The sequence below is a fragment of the Hypanus sabinus genome, chromosome 2 (genome assembly GCF_030144855.1).
Source record: "Hypanus sabinus isolate sHypSab1 chromosome 2, sHypSab1.hap1, whole genome shotgun sequence".
Classification (NCBI taxonomy): Eukaryota; Metazoa; Chordata; class Chondrichthyes; order Myliobatiformes; family Dasyatidae; genus Hypanus; species Hypanus sabinus.
The window spans coordinates 178777536-178787368 of NC_082707.1; the positions used below are offsets into that span (position 1 = coordinate 178777536).

The 9833-nt window shown below is 46.7% G+C and overlaps 1 protein-coding gene across 1 annotated transcript in view; it reads right to left on the reverse strand.

The window, feature by feature from the left end:
• Positions 1-7873, reverse strand: part of LOC132387946 (intraflagellar transport protein 43 homolog A) — a 28740-nt gene extending 20867 nt beyond the window's left edge. Inside the window, exons 1-2 of the mRNA XM_059960265.1 lie at positions 7775-7873; positions 4467-4520 (exon numbers count right to left, since the gene is read on the reverse strand). Coding sequence (XP_059816248.1) covers positions 4467-4520; positions 7775-7807 — 87 coding nt within the window. The 5' untranslated portion in view covers positions 7808-7873. The remainder of the gene's footprint in view (positions 1-4466; positions 4521-7774) is intronic.
• Between the last annotated feature and the right edge of the window lie 1960 nt (positions 7874-9833).

The window sequence follows — 9833 nt, forward strand, 5'->3', positions numbered from 1 at the left end:
ACTATAGAAGTTTTTGAGTGTTTTTGTTGACACGTCAAATCTCTTCAAGCTCCTAATAAAGTATAGCCGTTGTCTTGCCTTCTTTATAACTACATCGATATGTTGGGACCAGGTTAAATCCTCAGAGATCTTGACACCCAGGAACTTGAAGCTGCTCATTCTCTCCACTTCTGATCCCTCTGAGGATTGGTATGTGTTCCTTCGTCTTACCCTCCCTGAAGTCCATATTCAGCTCTTTTGTCTTACTGACATTGAGTGCCAGGTTGTTACGGTGGCACCATTCCACTAGTTGGCATATCTCACTCCTGTATGCCCACTCGTCACCATTTGAGATTCTACCAACAATAGTTGTATCACCAGCAAATTTATAGATGATATTTGAGTAATGCTTAGTCACATCAAGGTATCTGTGGCATGGCCCACCCCTCAGTGCCCTCAAGGAGGTGGTGGCAAGCCATACCTGCTGAGTTTCTCCTGCTCCCTTGTACATTGTTCCTAATCTTATCTACATTGTTGATTAGCAATCATGATTTTTTTTCCCTTCAGGCACCAATTTACCCTTCACCTCTCCACAGCCTACCCTCCACCCTGAACTAATGTTCTGGAGCCCTATATCCCAACCTAAATCCACATCAGTCCCAGTTCAATGTGGAATATGTACCAAAGTGGTAAAGGAGGAATTTGCATCTCATATCATTCAATAAAAAGATTTTTCTCTTTGGCTCACTATGGATAATGTTGGCAAGGCCACAGAACATACAGCACAATACAGGCCCTTTAGCTTACAACGATGTAGTGACCTTTTAACCTACTTGAAGATCAATTTAACCCTTCCCTCACTCATAGCCCTCCAGCTTTCTTTCCTCCACGCACCTATCTACGTTTCTTAAATGTCCCCAATGTGTCTACCTCTACCATTAACACTGGCAGTACCCACTACACTCTGTGTAAAAGAACCTACCTTGGACATCCCTCTATACTTTCCTCCAATCACCTTAGAGTTATGTCCCCTCATATTAGCCATTTCCATCCTGGGAAAAAGTCTCTGGCTGTCCACTCGATCTGTGCCTCTTATCATTGTATATCAGTTGGAGATACAGCCAGAGAAATGGCCCGTGGAATTTAATCTGGACTAGATGGTGGTCTTGCTTTTTTGGGAAGTCAAATGCAAGGGGAAAATATACACTACATGGCAGGACCCTCAGGAGCACTGGTGTACAGACGATCTTGGGGTGCAAGTCCACTGACCTCTGAAGGTAGCATCACAAGAAGATAGGATGGTAAAGAAAGTGTATGACATACTTGCCTTCATTGGACAGGGTGTTGAGTATAAAAGTCAGGAAGTCATGTTGCAACTGTATAAAACTTTGGATAGGCCATGTTTGTAATATTGCATTCAGTTCTGCTCACCTCATTACAGGCTCGAGAGAGGGTGCAGAAAAGGTTCACCAGGATGCTGCCACGATTAGAAAGTTTGAGCTATCAGGAAAGGTTGGATAAACTTGGATTGTTTTCTCTGGAGTATCAGAGGCTGAAGGGAGACCTGATAGAAGAGTTTAAAATTATGAGAGGCGTAGATAGGGTAGATTATCATTTTTGCAGGGTGGAAATACAAGATAATAAAATAAGAGATTGTGAGAAAGTGAGGGGGGTAGTTTTTCATGAATTTTATCTATACACAGCGATTTCTGGGTGTTCAGAACATGCTGCTAGGAGAGGAGGTGGAAGCAGATTTGATAGCAGTGTTTAAGAACCATTCAGACAAACATATAAAAAGTAGGGAAAGGAGGAATATAGGCCATCCAATCCCATTTATACCTGATGGGATAAGTTTAAATTGCATCACAGTCTTAGCAGGCATTGAGGCTGAAGGGCCTGTTCCTGTGCCGTACTGTTCTATGTTCTAAGGTCTGATCAATTCCCATAACAGCCTGCTTTTGTGCTCGGTGTCCCACTGGCTCTTAACAAAATTATCTATTTGTGCTGCCTTTTGATGTCTCTGTTCATCCAATCTCTATGAATTCAAACTCCAAAACATACTGCCTGTCCAAACTTTCAGTATCTCATGTACCCATCATCTTTCAATTTATAAGCCCAGCTATCTAACACTTTGATTAGACCATTTAAAAACTCTCATCCATATTTTAAAATCTCTCCATGCCTGACTATTCCAACCTCTGTAATTAATTCCAGACCTGCAAACTCCAAGATTACTGCATTCAGCAGGGCCCTGCTTTCAGTGAACAAAGCCCCAAAACACAGAACCTCCTCTTGCCTTGATGGATATCCTTGGAGCCCATTGCTTTAAGGCAACTTTTGACCAGCTCCTCATGTGGCTCAGGTCGATATGTGGCTTTGTCGTGTGGCTTTGTCGATATGCATTAAACTGTTGTCATTTTAACAGGTTGCCAACATTCACCTCACCTTCACTCAGAAGCTGTGACTGGATTTGCCCTATTATTCAATAACATTCCAATAACTACCCCCTGCATTGTCTCCAATGCCGTGCCATCCTCTCTGAACCCCAGGGTGGAAGGTGCCCTTTAACAGCCCACTTGATTTTATCTGCAAACTTCAAAGATGGAGCTCCTGGTTGCCAGGAATTTAAATTTCCTTTTCCATTCCCATACATTGGCCCCCTTCATTGCCAGGGTGAAATGAAACTCAAACTAGAGCAGGCTTTCCCAAATTGGGGTCTAAGGACCCCTTGCTTAATGGCATAAAAAAGGTTGGGAACCCCCTGAACTAGAGCAACAGAGGCCTGGAGGCAGACTGTCCTGGGGTTGGAGGTCTGTGTGTGTGTGGGAAATGGGCTTATTTTGCTGTTGTTGCTGCTGCTAAATGCGGTAGGCATGTTCTGTTGGCACCAGAATGTGTGGTGACACTTGTGGGCTGCCCCCAGCATTCTCTGGTGCATTGGTTGTTTACACAAATGACACATTTCACTATATGTTTCGTTGCATGTTTAAATAAACTTAAATCTGAATGTTCCCACTGGGTGGTCTACAACTCAACAGCTTTCTCTAATTTCAAGTAATCTACTCCCCTTTTTCCTTTTCTCTGTCCTCCTGATCTACCCAGTTTTCCTCACTCACACACTCTTCTTCCCAACTTCTCCATCACCCAGTTCCCCACCCCAACCTGCTCCATCTGCCTATCTCTCTCACACACACACACACACCCCTTCGTCCTCCTACTGCCCTTTTCACCTCCCATCTCTGGTGCCATTCACCGCCTTTCTCTCCCATCAGATACCACCATCTGCAGCCCTTTGTCACCGCCATCCATCACCTCTCAGCCTCTGTCGCTACCTCCACCTCCTAATCAACCCCTCCTCACCAGGCTCAATCTATTGCCTACCAGCTCCTACCTCACCACTCCCCTTCTCTATTCTTTCAGTCCCAGTGAAGGATCTCAGCCCAAAACAGCGACTGTCCACTTCCCTCTGCAGATGCTGCCTGACCTGCTTTTTCCTGCTCCAGAATCTGTCTCCTGTACACACATCTCAGTCCATTTCATCCCTACACCCTGCTGACACCAGCCTCTCTGGTCCTCCACACAACGGACCTTTGTCCCTGGCAACCTGGCAGCTCTCCTTTGACAGTCTGACCAGCTTCTCCGTGTACTGCATGTTTCAACTGCTCTGGAACTGCTCGCTGGGTTTTGTAAAGCTGATTTAATAAGACCCACCCCCTCTCTGGGAACACCAAGATACTTGCAGTCAATCCTGACCTTTCCAGCAGACTGCAAGGTCTGTACATAGTTAGTCTGCGAGAGATGATTTGTACCCTCAACAACATACTGACACCGTTACAGAACAATTCAACAATGCCTCCCTAATGATGGAAATATGTTTTATTTGGAGGTAGGGTCAATGGGGCCTTGAGATTCCCGGCCTTTAGCCGGACACTTGGCCTAATTTGGCATCATGAGCCCTACAACATATCTGACATTCTTCTGGAGCCATTGAGTGGAGTCAACTCACCAGAGACCAGCTCTTCAGCAAGTTACACTTATTTGGTTATTTAAAGCAACAACAGATCCATTTTTACCCTGTACATGTTGCAAGGCAGAGAAATAAGAACTTGACTGTTCCTGATAAGGTGTCTGATCGATTCGGCAGTATACAGATCAGTCTCTCCAGAGGGTGTGACAGGAGAATGCACACTGGGGCAAATTTACACTAAGTGGTGAAGAGGCTTTAGGGATAAGTCCATACTGTGGAGAGAGGAGGGAATAGAAGAGAGTTCACAAACTAGGAACCTGGAGAGTGGAACCAGAGTCTCAAAGAGAGTCTGCACATTGTGGGGAGAGGAGGGACCCACCCCCTCGTGAGGGCAACACCCTGAAGGGACGGGACCCATCTTCCACCACATTCTGTAGTATTGTTAACCATTACCCTGTTGACTGGCGAGACCTTTATGGAAAGGCAGGGGTGATGGGGAAGTACCTGCACATCCACTCACCTCTGTGCCTACAGTGTCCTGGGACTGCTGCGCTCGACGGCCAGTCTTTGCAACCTACAGGGAGAGAAGGATGGGTTAGTCCAAGTTCTGCAATAAATGCACACGAGTCCCACATCAGACACCTTACCACTTATCTCTCGGCAGCTGCAACACAGTTTTCCTAATGCCCCTTCTTCTCTGCAAAGCTTCAATGTAAATGGCACTTGTTACAGCACCACCCACCCTGTGCAGGACCCAACCAATGCCTCCCTCTTTCCCACCACCCCCCCACCCTCCAATAGCAAATAGGAAAATGTGTCACTTGATCATGGGATACAGGGGTAAAATGTAAGTTTGAATTCAGAACTGAATTACTCATGGAAGACAGACAGTAGTGGTAGCTGGAGGTCCATGACTAGTGATGTTCTGCAGAGATTGGTGGATTAACAGAAGAGATTCTGCAGGAGCAACACATACAAAGTGCTTGAGGAGCTCAGCAGGTCAGACAATATCTATGGAGGGGAATAAACTGTTGACATTTCAGGATAAGTTACTTCATTAGGGCTGAATAGGAAGGGGGCAAAAGCCAAAATAAAGTGGGTGGGAGGAGTACAAGCTGGCAGGCGATAGACGAGACCAGGTGAGGGGGAAGGTAGGTGGGAGGTAAAGTAAGAAGTTGGGAGGTGATAGGTGTAAGATATAAAGGGCTGAAGAAAAAGAAATCTGACAGGAGAGAGCAGTGGACCTTGGAAGAAAGGGAAAGAAGAGGGGAACTAGAGGGAGATATTGGGCAAGGGAGGAGAGAAGGGGTCAGAGGGGAACCGGAATGGGGAATGGAAAAAGTTAAGAGGGGGATGGGGGGGGGAGAAATTACCATAAACTGGAGAAATTGATGTTCTTGCCATCAGGTTGGAAGTTACAGAAACAGAATATGAGTTGTTGCTACTCAAACCTAAAGTGGCATCATCATGGCAATGGAGTAGGCCATGGACAGGCATTCAGAATGTGAATGGGAAGTCAAATTGAAATAGGTGGACTAGCTAGTTTGTGGATAAAAACAATATTGGTGGAGTTGTGACCAGTGTAAAGGACTATCAAAGAATACAACAGGGCAGAGATCAGTTACAGATATTTACATTTAGATTTATTAATACGTGCATTGAAACATACAGTGAATTGCAAACTAGAGTGACAGAGCATGAATTGATGCCTTGCAGCCCAACCAGTCCATGCTGACCATGGTGCCCACCCAACTAGTCCCAATTTCCTGTGTTTGGCTCATATCCCCCCCCCCTCCAAAAATACCGATCCAAGTGCTTCTTAAATGATACTATTGTACCTGCCTCAATGAGCTTCTTCCTTCCATATACACCACCCTTGGTGTAATAGCATTATCCCGGAGGTCCATTCTAAGTCTTTACCTTCTTACTCTAAATCTATGCCCCCAAGTTATGGACTCTCTACCCCAGAAAAAAGACTTACTGTTCACCTTATTTATGCCTCTCACAATTTTAAACATTTATATAAGGTTGCCCCATATTCTCCTACTTTCTGAGGAATAGAACTTAACTTGGCCAGCCTCTCCTTCAATCTCAGGCCTTCTAGTCCTGACAACATTCTTGTAAAACTTTTCAGCTCTCTTTCCTGTTTAACAGTGTTTTTCCTCTAACAGTGACCAAAGCTGTACACAGTACTCCAAGTGTAGTCTCACCAATGACTTGTACAACTACAACATAATGCCCCAATTCCTATATTCAATGCTCTAACTGCTGAAAGCCTTTTTTCACCACCTGTTCTTTGTTCTACCTGTGAATAACAGAGAATGAGAAAAAACATTCTTCAGCCACAGGCTGAATCTTCAGAATTCTCTACAGGCAAGGCTATGGAAACCAATGATGAAAATATTCAAGACAGACTGCCAGAAGAAGCGGGATCTCCAAGTGGCCACCCATTTTAATTCCACTTCCCATTCCCACTCCAATGTCTATCCATGGCCACAGTCATAATGAGGCCACACTCGGGTTGGAGGAACAACATATTATATTCTGTCTGGGTAGCCTCCAACTGATGGCATGAACATCGATTTCTCGAACTTCCAGGAATGCCCTCCCCCCCCTCACCACACCCCATCCCCTTTTCCCTCTCTCACCTTACCTCATTGCCTGTCCATCTTCTCCCTCTGATGCTCCTCCCCACTTTTATTTCTTCCATGGCCTTTTGTCCTCTCCGATCAGACTCCCCCTTCTCCAGCCCTGTATCTCTTTCAGCAATCAACATCCCAGCTCTTTACTTCATCCCCCCCCCCTTTCAGGTTTCACCCATCACCTTGTGTTTCTCTCTTACCTCTCCCCACCTTTTAAATCTACTCCTCAGCTTTCTTGTTCTCCAGTCCTGCTGAAGGGTCTCAGCCCAAAACATTGATTGTACTTTTTTCCCATAGATGCTGAGTTCTGAGTTCTGGCCTGCTGAGTTCTCCCAGCATTTTGTGTGTTGCCAACACAGACATTGATAGATGGACATTACAGGAACTGGGATATGGAGTTAGTGTAGTAAAGTGGTGCAAAGGTAGATCAGACAACTTTAGGATGGCACACTGGCAGAGTGGGTAGAGCTGCTGCCTCACTCAGCCTCAGGGACTGGGTTCAATCCCACCCACTGACACTACCTGTGTGGCACCTGAACCAAGAGTACTTCCCCTGGGTCCTCCGGTTCCCTCCACATCCCATCAGCGTGCATGGTCAGCGGATTGACTGGACACTGTGAAATGTCCACAGTGTGTGGGGGATGGGAGGAAACGGTACGATGCAATTTCTCTGAGAGCTGGCATAGTTCAGATAGAGTAAGTGGCCCGGTTCTCCATCTGTTATGTGAAACTGCACCACCCTAACTCACCACCACCACCCCGTAATCTCACCTCAACATTCAGTCGACTCTCAACACTCTCATCAATCCTCCCACGCCTACAACTTCCCCACACTCCTCCAACACCCCTTCAACACCCCCCCCCCCCCCGTTCCAACGCCCCTCCTCGTCCCCCAAGCACCTCGGCTCAAACACCCAACTCTCCCTCCGCTCCAAAGCCCTTCACTCGTCCCAACACCCCAACCACCTTCTCCTCTACACCCTCACCCCTCCCTGGACACACACTCCCGGACCCTGCCTGGGACTCTCCATCCTCCCGCTCACCCGTCCTCACCGCCGCAGCAACCCACACTCCCACCCCGGCGCCACCAGAACTACCGGCCCCGCTCCAGAATGAAGGCTGCAGTCGGGGCCGGGTCTCCGTTGAGGAGATGGGACTGAGGCGCCAGTCTCGGGTAGTTTCTCACCCGCTGGGTCTCTGTATCCAGCACATCCTCCATCGCAGGCCCGGTCCCGCCGCGCACGCGCAGCAGTCTCCAGGCAACAGCGTCCTAGGCAACCGCTTCCGCTGGAAGAATTTGCCCTTCTATCGCTCCATTTTTCTCACTTCCTTTCCTTCCCCCTTCTCTCTCCAATGCCTCCTCCTTCTCGCCTTCCTTGCTTTCCTCCTTTCACTCCAACATCTACTCCTCAGCCTCACAAAACCCATTCTCTCCCCTCCCCGCCTATATCTTCCCTTCTTCTCCAACATCACCTTGCAGTGGTACAGGAAGCTCGGCAATATATGCAAGGGCAGGTATCATGGCTTCTACAAAGTCCATTTTATTTTTAACCTTCAAACGGGTTAACGTTCGAAGGTTATTATTTTAACCTTCGAACGGGTCAAAGAAGTACGGCCTGATTATTACTTCGATGCTCTGATTTGTTCTCGGTTTTGACATCTATTAAAACAGGTATTTCAAGTTCGTAGACCAGATATTCTTCTAGAGGTTGAACAACATCTGCTGAGGCTGCAAGGTCTCGGCCCGTGCATACATTTCTTATGAGTCCCTGCCATTGAAGGAAAAGAGTGAGCAAACATTCTAGCCAAGCAATCACTTAAAATTAAGTGGTGCCTTTGCATAAAGGAGAGGTGAAAGTCATAATTAAAAAGTCTATTCAATCACTGTGGCAACAACGTTGAGATAAGGAAAAGAAAGGATGGCATTTTTTAAAAATTCAGAAGATGGTGGGAGCTCAACTGAGAGATGGGTTTAAAAGGAGGAAGAAATTATACTACACGAGGAAATCTGCAGATGCTGGAAATTCAAGCAACACACACAAAATGCTGGTGGAATGCAGAAGGCCAGGCAGCATCTATAGGGAGCAGCACTGTCGATGTTTTGGGCCAAGGCCCTTCATCAGGACTAACCAAAAGGAAAGATAGTAAGAGATTTGAAAGTAGGAGGGGGAAAATGTGAAATAATAGGAGAAGACCAGAGGGGGTGAGGTGAAGCTGAGAGTCAGGAAGGTGATTGACAAAAGGGATACAGAGCTGGAGAAGGGAAAGGATCATGGGACGGGAAGCCTAAGGAGAAAGAAAGGGGAGGGGAGCACCAGGGGGAGATGGAGAACAGGCAGAGTGATGGGCAGAAAGAGAGAGAGAAGTAAGGAAGTTAGAGAAGTCAATGTTCATGCCATCAAGTTGGAGGCTACCCAGCCGGTATATAAGGTGTTGTTCCTCCAACCTGAGCGTGTCTTCATCTTGACAGTAGAGGAGGCCATGGATAGACATATCAGAATGGGAATGGGACATGGATTTAAAATGTGTGGCCACTGGGAGATCCTGTTTTCTCTGGCGGACAGAGCGTAGGTGTTCAGTGAAATGGTCTCCCAGTTTGCGTCGGGTCTCACCAATATATAAAAGGCCACACAAAGTAATACATACAAGATGATGGAGGACTACATGGTCGAAGAATCAGAGGGCAGCAGTGACAGAGGGTTTCACTGAACTCCCGTCGAAGGGAAGACTTGAACTTCTTCAGGGTAGGCATCCCTGAAAGACACTTTGCAGTGTAGTAGTCAAATCACAAACAAGAGAAAAATTCGACCCTCTGACTCTTCAACCATGTGCTCACTCAGACCCATTAACTTCTGGTAATTGTCCCCCCACCCCCTTCACCATTCCTCATTCCCATTTCCTTCTCTTACCTTATCTCCTTACCTGCCAAACCTTGCTCTGGAGCTCCTCCCCCTTCTTTATCTTCCGTGGTCTTCTGTCCTGTCCCCTTCTCTAGCCCTGTATCACTTTCACCAATCAACTTCCCAGCTCTTTATTTCATTTCGCCCCCTGTCCTGATTTCACCTATCACGCACTACCTCGTACTTCTTCCTCTCCTGCCCCCACCTTCTTACTCTGGCTTCTAATCTCTTTTTTCCAGTCCTGATTAAGGGTCTTGGCCCAAACCATCAACTATAGACTCTTTACTATAGACACTGCCTGACCTGCTGGGTTCCTCCAGCATTTTGTGTCTTACATATTGAACA